Source organism: Lethenteron reissneri, chromosome 18 (assembly GCF_015708825.2).
Source record: "Lethenteron reissneri isolate LAM-NWPU_2019-01 chromosome 18, ASM1570882v1, whole genome shotgun sequence".
In the NCBI taxonomy this organism is placed as follows: domain Eukaryota; kingdom Metazoa; phylum Chordata; class Hyperoartia; order Petromyzontiformes; family Petromyzontidae; genus Lethenteron; species Lethenteron reissneri.
In genome coordinates this window covers 14,912,472-14,937,999 of record NC_083796.1, presented here as the reverse complement: position 1 = coordinate 14,937,999, position 25,528 = coordinate 14,912,472, and the positions used below count along the sequence as shown (strand labels likewise).

The 25,528-nt window shown below is 51.8% G+C and overlaps 2 protein-coding genes across 2 annotated transcripts; both read left to right on the top strand.

Moving 5' to 3' along the window:
• Positions 1–1,070: 1,070 nt before the first annotated feature.
• On the top strand, positions 1,071–9,993 carry LOC133343910 (betaine--homocysteine S-methyltransferase 1-like). Its single transcript, XM_061553912.1, has 8 exons — positions 1,071–1,243; positions 2,651–2,783; positions 4,305–4,423; positions 4,823–5,014; positions 5,567–5,714; positions 6,386–6,568; positions 7,531–7,759; positions 8,780–9,993. Exons 1-8 carry the CDS (start codon positions 1,202–1,204, stop codon positions 8,970–8,972), a joined length of 1,239 nt encoding a protein of 412 aa, XP_061409896.1. The 5' UTR covers positions 1,071–1,201; the 3' UTR covers positions 8,973–9,993.
• Positions 9,994–11,147: 1,154 nt separating this feature from the next.
• Positions 11,148–24,629, top strand: LOC133343911 (stomatin-like protein 2, mitochondrial). The gene is made up of 10 exons (XM_061553913.1): positions 11,148–11,239; positions 12,599–12,772; positions 13,594–13,693; positions 14,734–14,792; positions 15,635–15,736; positions 17,833–17,967; positions 19,849–19,993; positions 21,186–21,265; positions 21,421–21,549; positions 23,158–24,629. The coding sequence occupies exons 1-10, from the start codon at positions 11,204–11,206 to the stop codon at positions 23,302–23,304; spliced, it is 1,107 nt and encodes a 368-aa protein (XP_061409897.1). The 5' UTR covers positions 11,148–11,203; the 3' UTR covers positions 23,305–24,629.
• The last annotated feature ends 899 nt before the right edge of the window (positions 24,630–25,528 follow it).

Genomic DNA, 25,528 nt, shown 5'->3' with positions numbered 1-25,528 from the left:
TATTATGGAAAATGCAGGGTGGTGTTCATCTCTGCGTGATCCACCAACCCTTGCACACAAAGTGTCCTCTGTGTGGTGGGGTCAGGGCGGGTTGCGTGCCCCCCTCGATCCCTTACGCTGTGCTCATCGCTTGTGCGCTGGACAAGTCTGCGTCGAGCTTGGACCCATCGTCCTCCAGAGAGGGAACCTTGTTCATTGCATCTGGCAGTTTACCAGCATTGATTCAGACAAACGTGACACTGGATGTCGAAACCGGTCCAGAGGTGGGTCAATGCCGCTGGAATGATGCACTCTCAATGGGTTGTGGAATTCAAAAAAACACTTTGCACGCCTATCGTGTTGTTGTTGTATTGTTGTATTGTTTGTTGTTGTATTGTTGTTGTTGTATTGTTGTTGTATTGTTTGTTGTTGTAACTTTCTGACCCGCCCCTACTGGACATCTGTGAAAAAAAGCTTCCTAGCTCATCGGATTCCTCCAGGATAAATATCGACTCCGATTCCGAAGTTCAGCGCGCTAACCGCGACACTGCCGCTCCCCGCGGATCTCCAATCACGGCGACACCAACCACCCGCAGCTCGGGACCGACATCGCAGCAACCACCACCTGCACCACCTGCACCACCACCACCTGCACAACCTGCACCACCACCTGCACCACCTGCACCACCACCACCTGCACCACCACCACCTGCACCACCTGCACCACCACCACCACCTGCACCACCACCACCTGCACCACCTGCACCACCTGCACCACCACCACCTGCACCACCTGCACAACCTGCACCACCACCTGCACCACCTGGACCACCTGCACCACCTGCACCACCACCACCACCTGCACCACCACCACCACCTGCACCACCACCACCACCTGCACCACCACCCGCTCCCACCAACCCGCTCATCTCAAGGTCGCGCGGAAGAACGAAACTTTGCTTTGTGTGTCTGTGTGTGTGTCTGTGTGTGTGTCTGTGTGTGTGTGTGTCTGTGTGTCTGTTTGTTTGTTCTCCTGCTGGCAAACACCGGCGACGATACCGCGCCGCTCCGCCTCTCGGGCAGGCTGCTCCCCTTCCACGGCGGCGCTCCGTATTTAAGTCCGCGTTGACGAAGCCGAGGAGTTCACCTTCCCACAGCAGCCCCTGCTCGCCGCCTGCGTGCTGACCCCCGTGCTGCCCCCTGAATCCAGCGGAGAGGCGCCATGTCCACCTCGTCGAGGAAGACGAAACCCCCCGCCAAGAAGGTAGGGCTGTGTGAATGTCCGCCCGAGTGTTGACCGAATGCTCAGAGCGTGCCACGCGCGTGAGAGGGGGGCAGCCTTACCTTCGAGAAAGACGAAGCCAATTCCGATGGCAAGGGCCAAACTCCAAGGCAGAAGAACGAGCATCCGGGTGCTGCTGCACTGATGTTTCTTAATGTATCGACCCCAGACAGACCATGGGCTGCTGAGCCCACCTTGGCTGGGATTTGAACTTCCTCGCGAATGTGAGTCCGGCCTCGTGCCAGACAACCACAACCACGAGCGGATGGAGACCACGTGTCGGTGTTTCTTCCCACGTGGAATTAACCTCGCGATGCATTTCATTTTAAATTCGCGAATGAATTTGCGACAGGTGACTATCGACCGACGCTGTGGCGGCCACACCGCGGCGTGACGGCCCTTCATTCCTTCCTTCCTTCATTAATTCCTTCATTCGTTCATTCAATCGCCCTTCAGCCGCAATTGATGTTCCACACATTTCTGGCGCGCGATTGAGACGGTTTCAATTTGGCTTCCGGCAAATTCGAATCAAAAGTGAACCGTTTAAAAAAGAGGGAGTTGCATGGAAGCACGTGTCGCACCGTGCGTAGCCACCCGTGCTGACCACCACGGGGTCACTGGGGCCGTTCTGAAGCGCCGCGCGTGACCTCCCCCCGTGCGCGCACCGAGCTCAGCGCCGAACATGAGCAGCTGCCCATTGCCCCGTGGGCTCTCGGGGTCTCCCGTTGCACTCGAGAGCACTTCTCACGGCGCGCATCTCACGGCGCTCTCGCGCGGTCGATTGAATGAGAGGCATCGCATTTGATATGCCAGCTGCAGTGCGGTATATATATAACGCATTATATAGACATGTCAGATAATATATATTGGAGTGGAGCGTCAACCGTTCTCATCAATAATCCTGCCATGGGAAGGTAGAATTTTCAGGGTGGCCAACAGAGATGTGTGAACACCCCGTTGCTTGCGGTGTGATCAAAGACACACTGACACAGCCTTGATGCAAACACTGCACGGGTTTGCTCTCTGCGTTTAATTTGTTGTCCTTCCCCGCTTGTCTTGTCCTCACGAGACTCATTTGTGAACGAACCCTGCGTGCATGACAGCAGCCGTTGTAATAAATGATTCGATGCGTGCATCGTGAGCGCAACAATCAGTGCACGCGCATTCATTAGCGTTTCTATTTTACATATTTCACCCGGAATATCCCTTGAGATGGAACCATCTCGTTTGCTATCATTGCCCGGGGTGTGTTCATCGACACCTACGCGGCAAACACTGAATGACACGGATGCCAGCACATTGTGAACATCTTGAACGTGTGCAGTTTGCATTCACACACAATTCACATCCACTCCTCTGCCTCCGTCCTCCCCTCCGCCCGCCCCACAGGGCATCCTGGAGCGGCTGAATGCCGGGGAGGTGCTGATCGGTGATGGGGGCTTCGTGTTCGCGCTGGAGAAGAGGGGCTACGTGAAGGCCGGGCCCTGGACGCCGGAGGCGACCGTCGAGTACCCCGAGGCCGGTGCGCGCCCTCCTCCTCGCCCCCTCCCTCGCCCTCCCTCCCCTCCCCTCCCTAGCCCCCCCCCCTCGCCCTCCCTCGCCCTCTCTCACCCGCCTCGCCCTCCCCTCCCTCGCCCTCCCCTCCCCTCCCTCGCCCTCTCCTCCCTTTCCCCCTCCCTCGCCCTCCTCCTCGCCCTCCCCTCCCTCGCCTTCCCCTCCCTTGCCCCCCCCCTCCCTTGCCCCCTCCCTTGCCCCCTCCCTCGCCCTCCCTCCCCTCCCTAGCCCTCCCCCTCGCCCTCCCTCGCCCTCTCTCACCCGCCTCGCCCTCCCCTCCCTCGCCTTCCCCCTCCCCTCCCTCGCCCTCTCCTCCCTTGCCCCCTCCCTCGCCCTCCTCCTCGCCCTCCCCTCCCTCGCCCTCCCCTCCCTTGCCCCCTCCCTCGCCCTCCTCCTCGCCCTCCCCTCCCGCGCCCTCCCCTCCCTCGCCTTCCCTCACCCTTCCTCGCCCTCCCCCTCCCCCTCGCCCTCCCTCGCGCAGCCCTCCGCTGTTCAACGCTGACAGGCGCCTGCCGAGAGTGCAGGTGACGACGCACGGGCGATCGATTCCGTGTCGGGGTCGCCACCTTTTCCAACGTAGACCAAAGCCCGCACGTATTCCTCGGCCAGCCGAGGTCGATCAGAAGTGCGCAGTTTTGCTGAATTAACCCGGAACAGCGAGTGTCAATGCTCGGGCACACGTCCCTGTGCAGGTGGCAACCCTATTCACTCCCGTGGAGTCGCTGTGCTGCGAAATACCTCCACAGGCCAACACTGGTGACACCTCCAGGTGGCCTGGTGGCACTGGGGTCTCATCGTGGAAATGTCAGCGCATGATGAAGGTCGCCATCTCTCTATATTTAACTGGGTCAGCCCGGGAATTGGCGTCTGTGTTCGGGAGGCAGGAATTGATTTTAATTGAGAGCTGCTATCATAATTGTGTTGGACAGTATTGCAGTCGACCGCACAGTTTTAATGATAGAAGTTGGTCTCTACGCTGACTGAGACATCTGCGGGGGGTGGAGCGGGGGCGGGGGGGAATTGGCACAGAGCCAATAGCGCCTAGATCCTGGGTTGAAGTGTCAGCCACTGCATGTGATGTAACGGGGTTCTCACGTGGAGCGAGTAGATGGTCACCATTGAGTGCACAAGAGAGCATTACACTACATTTGGTCTGTTACACAGGCGACATGTTCCAGCTCTGAGAACTAAAATAAATGGTCATTATTATCTGCGATTGCGATCGCGATTATTCTGCGACCTGCGTATCCCAAGAAATCCCACGAACTTCACAACCGCAGCTGCGTGGCCCAAAGTCGCCTCCAGAGAATTCGGATGAAACTCATGGCGGGCGGGTTCACACGCCGGTCAAATCCAGAGCAGACCCTTCGCGGTTGCCACAGTGGCTCTTCACTCGGGCGTCTCAGGATTCGCAGAGGGAGCTGGAGAGGCAGTTCTGCTCTGACCACGATCGTCTCATCCTTGACACGCTGCACTTCGCCTGTTGCAGTGAGGCAGCTGCACAACGAGTTCCTGCGAGCGGGCGCCGACGTGATGCAGACCTTCACGTTCTACGCCAGCGAGGACAAGCTGGAGAACCGTGGCAACTACGTGACCAAGAAGATCTCCGTGCGTACGGGGTGGCCGGGTTCTGCTCCCTTTGCCCTTAAACCCTTTGAGGAGGTCACCATGTACGCTTCCAATGCCGTCTAAACGTACAAGTTACAAAAACACGAGCCTGACGTTGTCAAGTTTTATTTTCCCCAACCACAGCAACATTAAATGTAAGCGGAGTCCAGTCAAATAACTGACACGTTGCATCTGCATGGGGCTCAGCAGTTTAGCGTGTGTAACATGCAGTGTGCACCCAGATATTGAGTTTGTTTCAGCTGCTGTTTGCGATTTAATGCTCACAAATCGGCCATAGGCCCTGGTGGTTGAGCCTCAATAGCACGGAGGCTCAACGGCACTGGAGTTGAGCGTCGCGGGCGAGCGAGTGAGCGAGAGTTCTCGCTGTCGGCCTCTCAGAGCGCGAAGGTGAACGAGGCGGCGTGCGAACTCGCCCTGGAGGCCGTCTCGGGCACGGCGGCCCTGGTGGCCGGCGGGGTGAGCCAGACGCCGTCCTACCTGAGCAACAAGAGCGAGACTCACGTCAAGGCCATCTTCCGGCAGCAGCTCGAAGTCTTCGTCCGCAAGCAGGTCGACTTCCTCATCGCCGAGGTGGGCGACGCGACGCGTCTCTGACGACTTCGCATGGGAAGGACAAACTATTCACTACTATTCACGACAGTAATTTTTTTGTGCGGTGTGACACGCCAAAATGATTCAAATACTTCTCATTAGCAATTTTGTAGATTTTTTTGTGAGGTGACATTGGCTCATTTCTGTCAAAGATCTAACTATAAATAAACATTGCTCCGCACATAAATCTTATGTGTAATGAGGTGCGCACCACGATTCTCACAGAACAAGACGGTCATCTTCTTGTGCCACTGAAGATGATCGTCCCCACCACAGCGGTGGCTCCCAACATTTCTTATGTATTTGGAGACCGCTCTCCACCCGTGAAATACCACGCACCCAAAAAGAACCGCGTTTTCAGAACGAAAACAACTGAACACAACGACACCCGCAACGGGCCCGCACGGCCACCTCCTGCGGCCTGGCCGAGTCCGCGGCGGGCTGGGCACGAACGGCGGGCTGGGCACGGCCTCTACGGGGGGAGCCGCCGCGGGCGGTGCTCACGCGCGCGCGCGCCGTGCGAGTGCGCAGTACTTTGAGCACGTGGAGGAGGCGGTGTGGGCCGTGCAGACGCTCAAGGAGACGGGGATGCCCGTGGCCGCCACCATGTGCATCGGGCCCGAGGGCGACCTGCACGGCGTGTCCGCTGGCCAGTGCGCGGTGCAGCTCGTCAAGGCTGGTGCGTGCATGCGTGTGTGCGTGCGTATGTGTGTGCGTGCGTGTGTGTGTGTGCGTGTGTGTGTGCGTGCTTACGCGCATATATTTCTCAACCATGAAAACCTCCACTGCATGGTCACATCTCCATGGCTATCCTACCATATTCTTTTCTGAATTTTCAAGTTGCTTAGCAATAATTACCAACGATTAACCATGCCTGCGACGAAATCCCAGCATTATCTGAAACCCCATCTCAGTAAACATGCGACGTTGGTCCAACGTTGCATGATTATCGTGAAAAAAACTCGAAAGGCCACAAGCCTCATTGTAGTTGCTTGGTGAAGATTCCTGCTGCCAGACGACAACAACAACAACAACCGTCAGTCCCCGGGTCCACTTTGAGACCAACGCTTGAAGTGTGGAGGGCCCACTGGCGGAGCTAACGGGAACGGGACACACCCAGGTCCCAGGTGCCAATTTATCCTCCAGCGCTCTGCTCGTTGTTGCGAGCCGTCTGAGCCACGCGGTAACACCTAGATATATAAGTATGTTGAACTTCTATCGCACCGTACGTAACCAACACAAAAAAACACATAGGCATTACCCCCTGCCTCCCCCCCCCCCCCCCCACACGTGTGAACGCGACGCCACTAACAAACGGGGCGCACGCTCGCGTCTCCCCCCCCCCCGCAGGGGCCGACATCGTGGGCGTGAACTGCCACTTCGACCCCAGCACCTCCCTGCGCACCGTGAAGCTGATGAAGGAGGCGCTGCAGGCGGCCGGGCTCAAGGCGCACCTCATGACGCAGCCGCTGGGCTTCCAAACGCCCGACTGCAACAAGCAGGGCTTCATTGACCTGCCCGAGTTCCCCTTTGGTGTGCCACACACTCGTGGGGCGCCCGCCATCAGCAAACTCTCTCTGTCTCGCTCGCTCGCACAACAACAGCACCAGCTGATCGGCACACTCAGCGCGAGTTGACGAATGTGTTGAGTTGTTGTTGTTGTTATTTGCGCCTATGCGACGCTGCAGTCGCAGCATCGCCAAATAACTTGTTGAAATTTGCAGGAACGGGTCGGTTAAGCACGGATATTTGTGCAAATTTAAAACCTTCAGGACTTGTTAGCCGGGAGATGTCAGTATGGTGTCTTGATTCTTGAATCCATCTTGCACGGTCTTTTAAGAGGTATCCCTTCGTATGTGTGGGTTTCCTCCAGGTAAACTGGTTTCCTTCCACATGCAAACACTTGAGAGTCAGGGAGGCTGATAATATCACATTATTATGATTACTTTGTCTCTTCACATGCTTATGTGAGCACTGATCAGGGTACGTTTCTATCGGGAGCCCTGAACCAGAAGCGGAAATTCAACATTCCTGATAAACATGAAAGGCAGCAATCATCACATTTCGGTGAAGGGCTTTTCAGATGTTCATTGGACTGGGGGCACAGGGTCACGAACTCAGCACCACAACAACAACCGACGTTCACCACTAAGTGGCATTGGCGTCACCGCAGCGTTTGTGCCAAGCTAAATGCACTTTAAGGCCACGTGAAGTGTCGAAGGACCGCTGGCAGGAGGTCACATAGCAGACTCATGGGTTGACTGACTGAGATGACTGACAAACGCACCAACTGTGCTCCCCAACGGTGCCAACTTTCTGCGTGTTAGCACCATGAGCGTGGACAAACATCCCCCGTGTCACCTGAACAGAACTGTTGTGGCAAGTGCTGCTAGCGAGCGGCACCTATGAAGAAGGCACCACACGGTTAGGAATCGCGCCGACATTTCTCGACGCTCGTGCCGTGTCGCCTCCACCCCTCCCCCCTGAACCTCCAGCGCTGGAGCCGCGGATATGCACGCGCTGGGAGATGCACAGGTACGCGCGCGAGGCGTACGCGCTGGGCGTGCGCTACATCGGGGGCTGCTGCGGCTTCGAAGCGTACCACGTGCGCGCCATGGCCGAGGAGCTGGCCGTGGAGCGCGGCAGGCTGCCCGCTGCGTCTGAGAAGCACGACAGCTGGGGCGCCGGGCTCGGCATGCACACCAAGCCCTGGGTCCGCGCCAGGTAGGCGACTCGCTTGGGTCGCGATGTTGTTGTCGTGGTTGTCGTGGAGGAATCCCGATGCGTTGTGAAGCTCCTGTTTCACAGACGTCCGTTGAGGTGGCACGGGGTCAGAACGTCTGCTGGACATCGGTGAAAAAAAGAGCTTTGTAGCTCATCGGATTCCTCCAGTATCGATACGTAGTCAGATTACATCACCAATACAAAACACGATATGAGTACAGAGTAAAGTAAATATAAACAAATCACTTACAAAACATTTATATAGATAAAACTCTCAATTTTCTTTATCTTACCAAGGTAAAACCCACTACGCTATTGGCTTCTTTTTCAGAAGCGACCTATCACAAGCGATAGCTCAACGAAGTGGCTTAACGTGTTGAACTTCATTCGCACCGTACGTAGCCAACCGTGCTATTCGGAGGTGCGGGTGAAGGACAACGAACTCATCACACGAAGCTCACAGGCGCTTCTCACCCGTCACAACCTCTGGTTATTGATCACACCGACATGGATTTTCTGCCGTGTTCTTTGCCGAGAGGTGCCTGTGCATTCAGACGGTGGCCTTTGTTAGTCGCTGGCGGTGCCCGCGAGTCTTCAAGTCTCGCGCATTCTGCCGTGGCACACACGTGTGTAGCACCTCCTCCACGTGGCACATCACCGCATGGGCCTCTGAATCCACTTGGCAGTGTCTCGCACCGCTTGTTAGGCCAGGCCAGAAGAGAGGTTGGGCTGATTAGGTTGTTGCAGCTTAAGGCGGATTATTGTGTTGTATTAAGTACTTAGAAAGTTACTTTTCAGTTTCCCATTATTGGACATTCATACACTGATGGTTATTTTGTGTTTCAATTGCTTTATATGTACAGACAAGCATGTGTGTGTGTGTGTTCAATTAAATATCCAGTACCCTTTAAACCCCAGCAAAAGCTGACCGAGTTCCCCAAACGTTGATCTCAGCCGGATTCCCGTCGAACGGAGCCGGGCTGCCGCTCACTCACGACCCGCGGCTGTTTCGTATCGCAGGGCCCGCAAGGACTACTGGGAGAAGCTGGAGCCATCCACGGGTCGTCCCTTCTCCTGCGCCTGCTCTCACCCCGACAGCTGGGGCATCACCAAGGGCCACGCGGACCTGGTGCAGCAGACAGACGCGACCACGGAGAACCAGCTCAAGGCGCTGTTCACCTCGCAGAAGGGCAAGGGCAGCAAGGCCGTCTAGCGCCTGCAGGGGGCACGGCCCCTCCACCGTCAATTCTCGCACAACATCTTCTTGGTTCTTTCGGTAGTCACGTAGAAGGGAAATAATAAAATAATAAAAATAAAGCATCATATTTCCCTTCTACGTGACTTTACCGAAAGAACCAAGAAGATGAATCCCTGCAGTCACGAAAGCTTTAAATCTAAATCTCGCACAACACTTCACAATACCGGCACTTGTTGACTCGTGATGCCGCTGCAAGAAAGCACGTGTAAATTAGCATCCATTAAAGTGCAACTGAATGTGACGCTGACAACAATGGCGCTGTCTTTTCGCGTGGTGCGGTGAGTGTTCGATTTCGTTCCCTCGCCCCCCGCGTCCTCCCCGCGAGGGTTGCCCGCCACGACACCCGAGTCGAGCACCGGGCACGTGGACGCATGGCACCACGCCGCGTGCTGTCTGCTCTCGCGTTGTAGAATGGCATAGACCCAACGAGCTGCACGTTATCCCTTTTGCAGCAAGATTCCACTTGAAGTGGACGTGACGTGCATCAGTATCTCTCGGCGCCGTGTGAATTGATTGGCTTGACGAGGACATCAGAGAATGGTGCCGGAAAGATGCGCGAACTACTTGAGCACATTTTTCACAAGACGGAGGAAAGTGGAAATAAATGACGACACGTGCAGTGGAAACCTACGGGCTATTTGCCCATGGATCGTGATGATGATGATGATGAAGAATGACACTTTACTCTTTGGTTCTTTTGGTAAAGTCACGTAGGTGTCAAATAATTTATTTTATTTTCTACCTACGTGCTTTTACCGAAAGAACCAAAGAGTATGGATCCCTGCAATCACGAAAACTTCAAATCTAGATTAGAATGACACTTTATTCAGTGGCGGCTCCTGCAAAATCTCTCAGGGGGGGCAAATGTCTGGATGATTGATAAGGTCCACCCATGCAATGGATAAATTAACAGCTTAAGCATGTAAAGGCAACTTCACTTCTTTAATATTAATGAAAAATAAAGTGACTTACAATACATCTTGTTTGTTTCTATACTCACTATTAATACAATCCACTCAAGTTTCTTTTATTAAAGATTCCACTAGGTGGCGACAAATTATATTGTTGGATGAAACGTGCTTACGTATGATGACGTAAGCACGTTAGTGCGAGCCCTCCCGGAAGCCATAGAGAATGCATCGGAGCGCCCCGTTCGAAAAAAAACATCTTTGAATGTAAGTCTATGGGAACACTCTGGGCGATTCTCAGCCGGAGTGAAATCGCCCAAAAAGAGGCGGTACTCCACAGAACGTGACATGACGCTGATTGGACTATATCCAGAGGCACAGTAACGGCTAGCGTGACTCTGTGGTTTAATGACATTGGTGGTGCGTCGCCCAATCGCCCTAATGAAGAAACCGCCCCTGACTTTATTCATTTTGGCAAAGTAACCGGGGCAAACCAAAGCGTGGTGGTGAGGAGCGGGATGGTGGGAGGGGTGGCGAAGTTCCTGAACGCAAACGACAGCACCGACGATCTGACATGAACGGAATACTGTCCTGTAGGAGCATGATTAAAAATAAAAAGTTTTTATTGCAACTCAACGCGAGCCCGGTACAAAGCGCGGCTCACAGAAGGGGAAACTCCACGCACAGCAGCAGCAGCAGCCCGAGTGGGCGTCCCGGGGCCAGGTGGGAACCGCGTGCCAGGGAGTTTACATGAATGTTCATATGGAGAGGGGGAAAAGGGTAAGGAGGGAGATCACTAACACACAGAGACGGAATGTCGAAATAGTGCTCATGGAACTATGCACTCCCAGAGGGCTGTGTAGCTAAATGTGTATTTTTTGTTACGTCTCGTTTTTTAGCTTGTTATAATTAGAGCAGTTTGCTATACCGAATTCTCATCGACGCTGCGGATCGGGGTTGACCCCCCTAGGTAAGATGGCCGCTCTTCACCCTAGGTAAGATGGCCGCCCTCTACCCTAGGTAAGATGGCCGCCCACTACCCTAGGTAAGATGGCCGCCCACCCCAAGGTAAGATGGCCGCCCACCCCAAGGTAAGATGGCCGCCCTCTACCCTAGGTAAGATGGCCGCCCTCCACCCTAGGTAAGATGGCCGCCCTCCACCTCCACCTGGTGTGACGCGTGTTGCGGCGTGCGCTTGGCTTCCCACCGGCGCCCACGTGGCTTCCCGTTGAGTCCCACGTGGTTCCTGTCACAGCGACACGAGCCGTGAAGACGACGATGATGCTGAGGTTACCACGACTGCTGGCGCTGCAGGTGAGGCGACGTGGGGCGGGCGTGGGGCGACGTGAGGCGGCGTGGGGCAGCGGCGTGCGCGCCCGAGCGTTCCCGAGTGCTGGACACCGCACTCTTCTCGGTCGGACCCCCCAATCCAGTCCCCGACCCCCGCTCCCGCTCGCCCGGGGCCCGCATGGAGCCGCGCGCGCCTCTGGTGTCGACACCCACAGCGAGCGGGCGCCTCTTGACTACCCCGTGCGCCGCGCCGAGACCAACGGGGGCCGCGTGGGGCCGGGCTCGTGCCGACCGCGCTGCGACATCAAAACGTGTGGGGGAGACGAGAAGCCGGGTCGGTGACGGGGAGAGAGGACGGGGGAGAGCGGACAGGAAGGGAGCGATGAAGACTGAGAGAGACGTGGAGAGGGTTGAATGGGGGGGGGGGAGAATACGAGAGGAGTCGTGAGAAAGGGATGAGGGGAGAGACGGTGTGGGGCTGAGGCGACGAGGGTATTTGGTGGTCGCGATGCAGAGGCGGCTGAGCGGTGCCGGTCCCCCCGGGAGCCGCGGGGTTGCGTGGCGCGGCTGATGCAAGTCGCGGAAATCACCCCTCACGCCGACGGCGCTCCCCTCACAGTCGCACTGCTCGGCACTTCAGAGTTCAAGCAATGTATGCATCACGACTGCCATCTTTGAATCGTTGCACCAATTCATCACGACGTGTCAAATGCACTTTAAGAATGTGTACACAGTATTTGTCTTTACCCCCATTTCTTCTCGATTGCGCAATCGGTGTCATGCTTCCACACGACTCCATCTCCAGTGGAGCTTCGCAACCCTTTTGACATCCTTCACGTGACCTCTGGTCTGCTGCACATGAAGAGGGGGAGGAATCCCTGACCCACCCACTCTGCACATGAGAGTACTTGTCATGATAGGTCGCACGACTCATGAGGCTTGCCCCCTCTGCACTCTCCACGTGTGTTTGTGTGTATGCGTGTGTTTGTGTGTGTGCGTGTGTTTGTGTGTGTGCGTGTGTTTGTGTGTGTGTTTGTGTGTGTGCGTGTGTTTGTGTGTGTGTTTGTGTGTGTGTGCGTGTGTTTGTGTGTGTGTTTGTGTGTATGCGTGTGTTTGTGTGTGTGCGTGTGTTTGTGTGTGTGCGTGTGTTTGTGTGTGTGTTTGTGTGTGTGCGTGTGTTTGTGTGTGTGTTTGTGTGTGTGCGTGTGTTTGTGTGTGTGTTTGTGTGTGTGTGCGTGTGTTTGTGTGTGTGTTTGTGTGTATGCGTGTGTTTGTGTGTGTGCGTGTGTTTGTGTGTGTGTTTGTGTGTGTGCGTGTGTTTGTGTGTGTGTTTGTGTGTGTGCGTGTGTATGCGTGTGTATGCGTGTGTTTGTGTGTGTGCAGCATGCAGTGCGTGGGGCGCTGGCTCCACGGCCGCTGCCGTGTGGCGCAGGCCCCGGGCCGGGCTCCCCGCGGTGGGCCTCGTCGCTGCCCATGAACACGGCCGTGCTGTTCGTGCCCGAGCAGGAGGCGTGGGTCATCGAGCGCATGGGACGCTTCAACCGCATTCTCCGGCCGGTGCGCTGGCGCTCATCGCCCTCTCTGCCCACCCCCCACTCCGCGCGGCTTATAAGGAACATTCAGTCGAATGTCCCTCGTGTTATAGTTGTTGTGGTTTTATTATGTTATTCCAAAATTACTAATTTCCCACTCCCGCCCCCACCACTGCACCATTAAAATGTGTTGCCAGTAACACTCTGACGTAAAAGGAATGATTAGCTGTACAAATTATAACAGACATCCAGATCGCTGTATGAGGCAGTATTTCAAATTGCAAATCAAGTGGGAATGTATGAATACGTGGTTAAAGTTGCGTGTCATCTGTACTAAAAATTACTCCATTTGAATGTATCCATAACTGGAAACAATCCAGCTATTTGTGGTAGCCTCTTTGGTTGAAGTAGTCCAATCGATTTGGTAAATAATGGTAGGTCCTTGCGATGCTAATTGTATTTCAGCATTGTCACAAATGGTAACACTGACTTGAACAGATCCTGTAAATATATAAATGTGTCGTTAAATCCGCCACCACCTGACACAGCCAACTAGTAAGGGTTGTCACGTAAACAGAACATGCCAATTCGTCACTAGTACAGCACGCCGGTGTGTTGGAGAGCCAAACCACAACATTTACAATCTGAGTACGACATTTCGGCAGTAATTACAACTACTAGCTGGCTGTGTCGGGTGGTGGCGGGTTTAATTACACATTTATATATTTACGCGAACTAACCCAAAAAAATATCCAATCGATGATATTGGTCGTGTAAGCCTCTACTACGTGTTAAACTAACATTCCAACCATGTATGTTGCCCTTGGTGGGTCTCCTCTCTTGCAGGGTTTGAATCTTCTGATCCCAATAATCGACAAAATAAAGTACGTGCAGAGCTTGAAAGAAATAGTCATCGACATTCCTGAGCAGTCTGCCATCACCCTAGGTGCGTGTTCACATTTCAGGTGCTGTTTGCGTTGTCTAAGATGTGTTCCAAAAAGAAACTCAGATGAAATGCCTCTCCCCCAGTGGCCCCACTATCAATACAGTACAATTTACAATCAAACTTGCATTTCAAGAAACAAGATTAAGGACATTTAGCAAGGAAAAGTTAGGGACATAATAAATGTGTCCAGACAGGCTCTCCGCAAGCGTCGCTGTCAGCTGCAATCTACTGGTTGTATGCTCCTTACACTCGATTTCTTTGAAGCGTGCCCATGTTAGGACAAAGTGGCTTTGAAGCCTGTAATGTGCTCTAAGCCTGCAATGCTACGTTCCGACTCGCTGTCCTTCCTTAATTGGGAGCCTCGTGCATCTGTAGAATGTGTTCGGGTTCAATGCTCACGCCTACACTTTTATTCCTCTCCCATGAAATCAAATTCTCGTTAAAAAATTGTTGAAAAAATTATCGGTCAAATGTATTTTTGGAGGATCATAATGAAAATTATTGAGGCTTGGTGAGGTTTTTCAATTTGCCCTGCCACAATAATGCTGCCTCTGTTTCCTTTTTAAAAAATGAAGACAATTTCGATGTTCTTGAAGAACAAATTTGGAACGTGCTCCTTTTTTAGAATGTTCAGAATTGGCAACTGTTTCCAAGCAAGTATATGCATGTGCACAAGGGAATCAATACACTCTAGAATTGCACGTTTACTTGTGGACACTCGTGGTGACCAATGAATGTTGTGCATGGTAAACTGTAGAGTTACCAAGACAATAGCCTGGAGAGTGAGGCGGTATTTCTCACCTCATGACGATTGCTTGTGTTACGATCGAAACGTCGTGATATTGTTATTTTTATTATTTTTTATTATTTGTTCTATCTCTGTGGCTTTATCGAAAGAACTAAAGAATAGTGAGGTGAGCGTGTGTCTGTGTAGTGCCAGCAGTGAGAGGAAGTCCCTTAGAGTTGTGTGCTCATTTGGAGTCATGCTGCCTGTACTAAAAAGCAAGAATTTAAATGTTCCAAATGTGTATTATTTGCAGATAATGTTACACTACAGCTGGATGGCGTATTGTACCTCCGCATTATGGACCCGTTCAAGGTAATTCCTTCAGTCGAGATCCAGGGTTTGTGTACGCCACTGTGGGTGTTGATTAGGTCATCCGAAATCATATTTACCAGTTAATTTTTTAAAAGTTGTTTTAAAAAATGTTTACTGGTGGCAGGGCTGTTATTGCCGAATACAATTATAAGGAATGGGCCAAACATCCAAAATATGATGTGAGTCTTATAATCCTGGAATATTGTTGTACTGTACATTGTCTCTCAATAATAGTAATTGAAATTCCACACGATTGGATGCCTGGATCCTATGTGTTTTGAGACCATCTGACCCAGCACATTTAATCACTATTGCACAGCACAAATCCATTCAAATATTGTTGGTACTGTTACTTTGTTCACAGTATTTGACTGGTTTTCTGATATTTGAACAGTATTCAACATGTGTTGCAATGCCCTGTGATGTTCTATAGAACTGCATTACAATTCTAATGTGCTAAACTTAGTTTTATTGGTTTATGCTCAAGCAAGTATGGTGCCATGCACATCTCCATTACTACCCAAAGCCAGCTATGGAAACTCCACATTCCCTTGGGTCAACCTCTGTTGACCCACAAAGTGGTGCTCATTTTTTCGACCCCAGATGGATAAGTGGCAAAGTCGACAACCTGACTGGGATTTGAAATAACAATAATTCGATTTGAGTTGCACGCTCTGCGCTAAGGTATTCCACAATGCGTGACCCACCTTTCCACGCGAAGGTATTCCACAATGCGTGACCCACCTTTCCACGGTGCGATGTGCTTGAATTGATCGCGGCGTTAATGTCCAGAGATGCCGGTTGACGAGCTGCGGCTGTGTGTGGTGCGTGTCACTTGGTAGGCGAGCTACGGCGTCGAGGACCCCGAGTACGCCGTGACTCAGCTGGCGCAGACCACCATGCGCTCCGAGCTGGGCAAGATCGCGCTGGACAGCGTGTTTAAGGTGCTCACACAACATGAGCCCATAGAGACGAGCATCACCCCGACTGCTTGGGCTGTACCTGCACCTGAGTGTCCCCGTAGCTTTAAAAGTGGGCCTGTGGCGTTGACAGTAGACCAAGCTGGACCCAGACGTCCATTCTCACTTCAAAGAGGTTGACTGAAATACCAAACCACGACAAATTTACAAATGTGTATATTTTTATTTTTGCATTGTTATGTGACCTTTCTTTACGTGAAGTGGTTATTAAATACATGAGATTATATTCTACAAAGCGTTTTGCCTGCTTCATACCCATGGCTCCCTGACCTCACCTAGATTCATACCCAGTACAAGCGCCCCCTTTGGGTCCGTCACAAGGCCATGGAGCGATGGAGCGAGGCGGGTGGGTGGTCAGCTCTTTGTGGAAGTCATTTGTTCCGTTGAATCGTCAAACATTTCTAGTGACATGGAATGGGTCACTACGTAGCATCGCGCGGGTTGCTGGCAGAGAAGGGGATCTGCAGTGGCAGCAACCCTGTCAGCAGGTCACGTGATCAGCCAGAGAGAGGGATGTAGGGGAAAGGTGATAGAGGGGGCACGTGAGCCTGGGAACCCGCTAGTAGGTTCTAGAAAGGGGGCGTGGCCGGGGCGGAGCGAGGCCACGCCGGGAGGATAAAAGGGGAGCCCGAGCGACGTTTCGGGGCTGTTGCCTGGAGTGGGGTCCCCTCGTCGTGCTGCTGGAGTCTTCGTCTGCGTCTTCACCTTCTCGGCGTCGTCAGTCAGGCAGTCTGCCAGCTGTCCAAACTGGGAGCTGTAGTTGCTTCGTGTGGACTGTGAAGGCTGTTCATAAATAGAGTGCCTCCTACTCCTAGTGTCTCTGAGTGCGTCACTACACATTTGTAAATTGTAATCTCAACTAAAGCTATGCATGCAAATACAATCCATCTCGATTTCATAGAGATGCCTGCAAATACTCGCCTGGAATTCCCCTGCCGGGCTTGAGTGACCTCTTTGGGCTGTCGCATCTGGGACAGAAGTTAAGGTGGAACAAAAACGCCCTTGGCTTAAATTGTATATAAAATGTGATGTCTTGTATGAAATGAATTAATGGTGTGTATCTGCTTAAAACAACATGCAAGTTTATGTTTGCTTGCAATATTTATAACAAATGGAAAAAAATTGCTGAGTGCTCTTTTAGCACTCATCTGAAAAGGATACCAACATCACTTTTATGGGCCATATAAACTTTTTCTACAACAGTTTTTCCACCTTGGGGTTATGTGGTCTGTGCCCACAGGCTAAGACGATATTATTGATGCATGTGAGCCGCACCATTTGGAGTGCTTAGTTCCTAGCTTTGTTTAGCCAGGTGAGAAGTCGCGAGGACCGGATGGTCTCGTTTGCAACATTGACCTTGGTGACCAAAATGACAAAAGCAATAAAACAAAAGTACAATAATGAAGCGAATATAAATCACAGCAGAGACGACCAATTAGCAGTCGGAGCAAGTACAACAGCGTTGCAGAAGAAACGAAAACGGTGAACAAATATTCACGTCAAAATGAAATCCATTTCTTGGAATGAAGTTTGGCTTGGACAAATTACGTTTAGAGTAGCTTGGACAGACCTCGTCCAGAGGAGTGGCCCCAGCGCTTGTGATGACGACGTATCCAAGAGAGTAATTCCCGGTGTCGTTTGTGCGCCGACGCTTCCCCCGTGCACGTTACGGGTTACTGGCAAGACGAGTCGGCGGCTGCTCGTCGTCCAGTGCTCGCTCGTGGCCATGAGAGGGCAGTGCTGCCTTTCATTGCGTTCCACACTTACCCACGTGACCGTTCCCTTGCTTATATTATTAGATTTCAGAAGATACATTTTTTTCCATTTTTTTTTTCCCACAGTCCTGGTGCATGATGAGTTTAGGACAATACTGTATACAATATATATAAAATGTAGTGAAGCTCTTCATAACCATTGTCTTTGTTAATGATGCGTGATTCACAAACCAAGTCTCAATGCCCCACCTCCAGGGACACGGTTGCAGATGAACGTGTTATGAACGTTGACGCGTCAGCGCTTTGCGATGTGGATGACGTCGCGATGCCATGTGTCGTGCACAGGAGAGGGAGTCTCTGAACGCCAACATTGTGGAGGTGATTAATGGGGCGGCCGAGGTATGGGGCATCCGTTGCCTCCGCTACGAGATCAAGGACATGGAGCTGCCAACGCGCGTCAAGGAAGCCATGCAGATGCAGGCATGTTACAGCAAATACGCACGCTCCAGCTTATACACAACTCGCCTTACACACAGTAAGGGCAGTATTGCATTTGTCAACAAGCACATATATTACAATAAGCATGTTTAGGGACACAAACTGTTTTCAAGGTAGGCCCCTGGATGCTGGATTTGAGTTTGCTGGTATATGAGGCAAGCCGAAGAGGCTACCAAAATAAAAATGTGATAAAAAATTAATTTGTAAATCTCCAACCGGGATACTGTTCACTCGCTAATTAAGGGTCACACGGTGGGATATCGCTTAAGGTTATCTATTGTGGGTAATTCAAGATGTGCTTATGAAGACTAGGAAGTGTAAGATGCTCTGGCAATGTGGAATTTCGACCACGCGTTCAGTTTCCTAACGGAGGTGAGCGCTGATTCATCTCTGTTGGGGCAGGAAGACACTTTCACCTTGATGACTTACTCGAGGTCCCATCTTGACTCGCGCACGTGGACACCGCACGTGACATTTTCTGTACGCAATGTCACCCGGACCTCAAGGACAAAGCAGAGAGGCATTTTGACATCGCTTCCATTTGGATGATGCCGCATGCGTTCCTGTGAAAATATGGCACGTTTTACGGATCATAAGTCAGTGGTGGAAAAAAATGAGATCTTGCAATCACTTGACATGAAGGGTCACGGCAAATGGCCCCCATTAGCTCTGGTAATGTTAAGGCTGAATGGCTCTGGGGTATTGTAAGTTATTACGTAGCTGCGTATTAGTGGACAAAGAGTCAGAGGGCAGGGCAGGATACGGTTACCGTGGGCCGCATGACAAGCAGCACTCTGTGGTGAGAATGGTTACGGTTTGACGCAGTTGCTCATAACTATTGTGTTTATGAGTGTCAATTATCAACACACGCGTGGCGTAGAATGGGTTTGTTGTGTGCTTGGGGTCTGTTTTATAACCCTCAATAAATAATACATTTTTATAACCCTAAATTGATCACTAAATAATCCAGTAAAAGGGTCTTCCTGCCCATATGAGAAACTCCCCTTACCTGTGATCCTATTACCCTCAATTCCTATTATCTGCAGGATCGAGAGGGGCTGTGAAACTAAACATTTCTCGCCACTATTCCGATCATATAGTACACAATTTGTCCCATCCTGCATGTTGGAACGGTTGCCTTATTCACAGTGGTACTGGTTTTATTCACCCTGGACAACTTACCTGCATTGAGTTTAACTCTTAACCTTCTGATTGTGAGTCACGTGCTCTAAAAGTCTAATGCAGTGCTCAGGTTACATGAGTGCATGCAGATATCCACTTTACAATGCAATTAAATAATTATGCTGTTGCGAATTATGCAGCTGATGGTGCTACTGGTGATATTGCTGTTGATAATGATACTGCTGCATTCAAACAATAATATGTGGATGTATATTGCATCTAGATGTGACCACATCTCAGGATGCTGTACAGGGAAAGTCTGTATATTTTATAGAGAGAAGCAGGAAGTCAAAGGCAGAGAAGAGAAAAAGGCCACGAGCCTTGACTTGAACACGGGCAGGGGGTCGACAGCTTAGATGGCTGGGGGAATGGGGTTCCAGACTACGGGGGCAGCAGAGAATGAGTGACCTGCCACTGATTCAACGTTGGATAAATTCCTTGGTACTGGGGCAGAGAGTGTGTGGAGGGGAGTAGAGTGAGGAGAGAGGGGAGAACTTGTGTGCTTGGATTGTGAGTCAGAGGAGGCTGCTGTGGTTTTGGACGGCACGTTTTTAAGCGCCGCTCTCAACCCCTCCCATGCGTCGGCGTGCATTTATTGGCTGATGGAATGTCACGGAGCCAGGCCATTAGCACGGTTGGCTACGTACGGTGCGAAAGAAGTTTAACAGACATGCATCGCAGGTGGAGGCCGAGCGACGCAAGCGAGCCGTGGTGCTGGAGTCGGAGGGCGTTCGCGAGTCCGACATCAACGTGGCCGAGGGCAAGAAGCGCTCCCGCATCCTCGCCTCGGAGGCGGAGAAGGCGGAGCAGATCAACCAGGCAGAAGGTCGGCTTGGAGGCCCCAACCCCCCCGCCCACTTCCCTTGGCTTCTTTACAACTATTCTCTCTCGCCATCCCGGACCTGTTTGTGTTCCACACGCTGCCACCCTATGCAATTATAATTCTAAAGTTAATGGCTAGTGTCAAACAACTGATTACATACTGCCTACCAGTGGCATCATTCCTTTGGTGTCAATCAAATGGGAACCACTTAATGAGAAGTCTGCAGTTGTGTTATCGACAACAGAATGGCTCCTGCCATGTGGATGTGGAATTTCCACCACTGGCCTTGGGCAACCAGTACGTGTGAGCATCACGCCATGCTCATCTGAGCGTGGGGGAACTGAATTACCAAGTGTGGCAAGGGTTCACAAAAAGCGTTTGTGTCAGTCATGTACAAGGAGACGGGGGAGTTTTATATTCCGGTCAGCACAGTTGCTCTTAGTGGTATTGAAATGAAAATCACAAGTTGGGCTAAATGGGTGTAGCCCACAGATAAGAAGCCACTGGAGCTATGGACTTTTAAATCTAGATTGAAAACTCATTTCGTTAGAACTGCTTTTTGTGTTTAGTTTATTTTGTCCTTCCCCCAAACCTCTGATTAGCACGGTTGGCTCCGTACAGCGCGAAAGACGTTCAACATACATACGCACAGATAGCTCTCGCCTGTGAAAAGCAAGCAGAAGTGGCAGCACTGCAGGCTTTACGGTGCTTGTAATGAAAGCGTCAGCTCTACGATGCCGGCACCTCTGTGGGCTCGCGTGAAGCCCATTGAGGCGAGTTGTCAGCGGCGCTGTGAAAATGTAATCATGATATCGAACAGCTTGAACGCTTCTCACCTTGTGCATTGTCGAAATTTTATTTTGGTCTGTGCTTGTGTGCCGCATGCTCGGAGAGAGGATGTGCATTAATTATGGAGCTTTATTAGTACCCTGAATACCAAGCAATCCTTTTTTATCCAGCTTTGGCTGGACAAACAGATTGTGCCAATTCATAGTGAGATAAGGATTAAGCAAGATTTATATTTATAATACTGTGAAAGTCAAAGCATTTAAAAATATCTTCCACTTTTTCTCTTCTATGGTGGCCGTTCGCCAAGAGAAGACACGCGTAGTGACGCGTGCTTACATTGATGTCAACCGGCAGCTCTCCGCGTGGAGCTGAATGTTGTATGTGTGGGTGGATGATCGTGTCGCAGGCCAAGCGTCCGCAATGGTGAAGAAAGCCATCGCAAAGGCGGAGGCCATCACGCGGCTGGCCGAGGCCCTCACGGAGCAGGTACCTCACCAACGCCGTCGCTCGCGATTCGTGTTACACTGGGGGGCGCACGGGCGGGCGGGCGGAGGGGGCCGCACGGTGACGACCGCGACGCGCGTCGTGCTGCCGGCGCCGCCGTCGCTCGCTCGCTCAGCCCCTCCCTCTCTCTCCCGCAGAACGGCAACATGGCCGCGTCGCTGAGCGTGGCGGAGCAGTACGTGGCGGCGTTCTCCAACCTGGCCAAGGACAGCAACACCATCATGCTGCCAGCCAACACGGGGGACGTCAGCAGCATGGTGGCGCAGGTAGCCGCGCCGGGCTGGCGCTCGGGCTGCGTGCTGGCACGCGCGTCTGCCGTGCGGCGTGCATCGTCGTGTCTCTCACTCCACCTTCGTTCATTGCAAGATCCTGTATGCGAAACACGTGGGGTCCGATTCGTATGCCTACAGAGAGGCAGCCAAATTGCTGATTTATAAATGTAAGATGTAGGTCCTCACGGCCAACATTCATAGCGGCTGTGTTGGGTTTGGCCAAGTATTGGTCTGCATAAATGTGTCGTTAAGGCCCTCCAACACCCAACAAACTGTTCACAGGTACAATCATGTAATTGTGCATACATAGTTTACTTAAAATAAAATAATGTTCGATAATCACAGTAATTAGCAAGAGGCAAATTAAATAAACCAAATCGTCGAAGCCTGCAGATATGCAGGGGACTTTAATTCTCACATTTGTGGAGTGAGAGCTTTATATCTGCCCTACGTCAAAGGGGGCTTCTGCCTTTTGCTTGGCAAGCTGTGCACACAAAGCACGTGGCCCGTCCCATCCGCGGCTCTCTCCGCCCGGCCTTTCTCATTGTAATCAGGGCAGCAGCGGAGCAGGAGGAGCGGCCCCCTCCCCTGCTGCCCTGGACATCGGCACAATGTGTTTGTGGCCGAGGTCACGGGGCCTCTGGGGGCACAGAGGCCGTGCAGCTGAATGGGAGGTGCGGTGGGGCCGCAGCCCCGCAGCCCCACTGCCCGTGCCAGCAGCAGCAGCAGCAGCGGCAGCAGTGGGAGCGCGCACACCCATTCTGTCTCTCGCAGAATGGCATTCCAGCTCTCTGCTTAGCTTTTGTTTTATTTAGGGTGGTGGGGGGGAAGGCCATTTGTTACAATATTTAGAAACAGGTTTAGTGGTCGAAACTAATTCTGGAAACATTGTCCGTGTGTGAAAGCGTTTTCGTGCCAGTGTTTGTGACCTGTGTTTGTGACGGTTGACCTGCGCAGCGGGTCCCTCCCTGTGCGGTCAGCAAAATGAGTTCGACTTTTTGAAAGTAAAAAAAAGGCATATCGTAGAGGGACTGGCCACCACCAGGAGAACAGGGAATTTCCATCACCGGATCAGATGAGTATGACCCTATTGCTCATTTAATTTCAGGTAATGTATTAAAATCATCCAGGAATAAAACTTGACTGATAAGTCGCTACCAGTTTATGAAACTCAGTCAAAAAAATATTATTATGCTAGGGGCATAACAATTTATGGACTTGTCGATTAAACATTGCTCCGTTTGGTACCATTAGATGCATTTTCCAGACCTCGTCGTAGAGTGTTCTTTCTTTTTAACAATCATCAAGAGTCTACAAGATTGGAGAGTCGGTCATGCACGTCATGTTATCAATAGTGCAGTTTTATATGACTCAATCTTTGCAGGTATTCAATCTGCATGTACTTTGTGGCATCCATACAGCTGCAATTTGTGAAAGGGTTTTCATAATAGGCGGTGAACTAAACGCATCGTCTCGTTCAGTTGAACCGGGTGCCTCGCGTGCTGCGGGGCGGAGGGGGGAGTGGGGGCGCGCCTCCCGAGTCTCGGGCGGTGGCAGATTTTCCCAGCGTCGCGTGACGAGCGATGTCCGTGCGGCGTGCAGGCGATGGGGATCTATCAGAGCCTGGGCTCTTCCAGCCTGGTCCAGACGAACCCCAGGAAGCAGAAGAGCGAGCGCCGACCGGACGTGTCGGATTCCTTCTCTGGTGGCAGCAGCGGCAGCGGTGGCGGCGGCAGCAGCAGCAGCTAGAGCCTGCCGGAAGGCAGCATCCACATCCACCTTCCTCCGCTCGGCGCGTGCGAACGCCCCTCCACCCTGCGCCTCCACGCACCCGACTGGCGCTCCACCTCCGCACACTGGGACCGACTCATCGTGATGCTGAAGCGGCGCAGGCTTCGTGCGTGTCGCCCGACCCGTACTGTTTGTGGCAGCACTCCAATCCTGTTCTGAGAGGCGTCATTTAGAGCAACGAGAGACATCTGTGCAACCACCATGCAGCACTGGGCGTGCTGCCACTGCTTCCTTCACAATGAGAACATCACCCTTCCGGCTCGCTGTGGGCCCTGTCGAACATGATAATAGCCGAATAGATTCATTTAAAAAAATGTAATTCCCTTGAAGAGCAATTGTTTCAATATTTCTAACTAAATAAAGCTACGTTCTTGCTTAATCTGCATTTGTGTTTAAGAGTCCTTAACAGTGCGGTACGGACCAATTCAGCCCTGAAACCAATTCAGCCCTTGAAAGTGCCTTTCCCAGTGGTAGCTTGCGTGTCCTGTCCTCTACAAGCAATCGTAGGCTCTTAATTTCAAATGGTTTCCATACAGACATAAAGGATCGGTGTATTCTGATACTAATCAAGTCATTGTCATTGCTGTTCACATGTTAACGCTGCATTGAACTTCTTTTGACTTGTTTCCACGACCAGTCTTAAGTGGGCCAAGACTGATGTCAGCTGTGAGCTGTGAGCTGTGCTCGAGCGGTACTTAGTCCTGTGCGTTTCCATGGCATCACAAGCGTGTTGGGAAAATAGGACGTGGGATGGGTCACACGCACCTGGGCTGACTTCGTAAATAAATGGACGTGATTTAGCGCCTCCGATTAGCACGGTTGGCTTCGTACGGTGCGACAAAGGTTCAACATAATTTTTTCGTCTGGCACAGACACTAAAGCATGTAAACACAACACAGAATAATTATAGATTTATAAGTGAAACATCGCAGTCTACACGTGTCTATCGCCCTTAGATTTAGTATCAATGTTTTTACACATTTCTGACCACTGTTCTACCCAGACATCTCCCGGTGAGAGTTGTGCGCTATGGGGGGGCACAGTGGTGCATGGCTGTTGGGATGTCGCCAGTTAGAGAGCCGAGTTGTACTCTAGAATGGCTCTGCACCGCGTCGAAATGAAAGTGTTGGAGGGACCCAGTGTGGTGACGTCGATTATTTTGTTAACTCTTCCAATGTGTTTTGTTCTCTCCGATTTTATGTTTCCAGTTGTTTTCGTATTTGTATTGGCCTTGCAAAACGTAAGGTTTATGCGTATGTTGGTGCAGTAAACTGTGTTACGGACGAATGACTTTTGCATTCATGTATCTGCATTGAAGAACACGAATGACAGACTGCACGAGGCAGTGCCAGTACATCTCGCTACATAAGAAGACCAAAGTGATACCACCCTATCTTGCAGATGCACGCATTGATACAATTCTGCAGTGTAATGCACATTTTAAAAAATATCCAAAAGAAAGATAAAACACAAATATCACCGGACTCTGTAAATAAGATCTCTGGGCAGATGGCGCTGGGGCAGAATGCTCGACACGAGCCTCGGGGTCGACTTGAGCCATCGGCATCCCTCTGAAGTGTGTGGGTTGAGTCGCTGTGGTATAAGTGGGTGGGTTGAGTCTCTGTGGTATAAGTGGGTGGGATGAGTCGCTGTGGTATAAGTGGGTGGTGTGAGTCGCTGTGGTATAAGTGGGTGGGGTGAGTCGCTGTGGTATAAGTGGGTGGGGTGAGTCTCTGTGGTATAAGTGGGTGGGATGAGTCGCTGTGGTATAAGTGGGTGGGGTGAGTCTCTGTGGTATAAGTGGGTGGGATGAGTCGCTGTGGTATAAGTGTGTGGGGTGAGTCGCTGTGGTATAAGTGGGTGGGATGCGTCGCTGTGGTATAAGTGGGTGGGGTGAGTCTCTGTGGTATAAGTGTGTGGGGTGAGTCGCTGTGGTATAAGTGGGTGGGATGAGTCGCTGTGGTATAAGTGGGTGGGATGCGTCGCTGTGGTATAAGTGGGTGGGGTGAGTCGCTGTGGTATAAGTGGGTGGGTTGAGTCGCTGTGGTATAAGTGGGTGGGGTGAGTCGCTGTGGTATAAGTGGGTGGGTTGAGTCCCTGTGGTATAAGTGGGTGGGTTGAGTCCCTGTGGTATAAGTGGGTGGGTTGAGTCCCTGTGGTATAAGTGGGTGGGGTGAGTCTC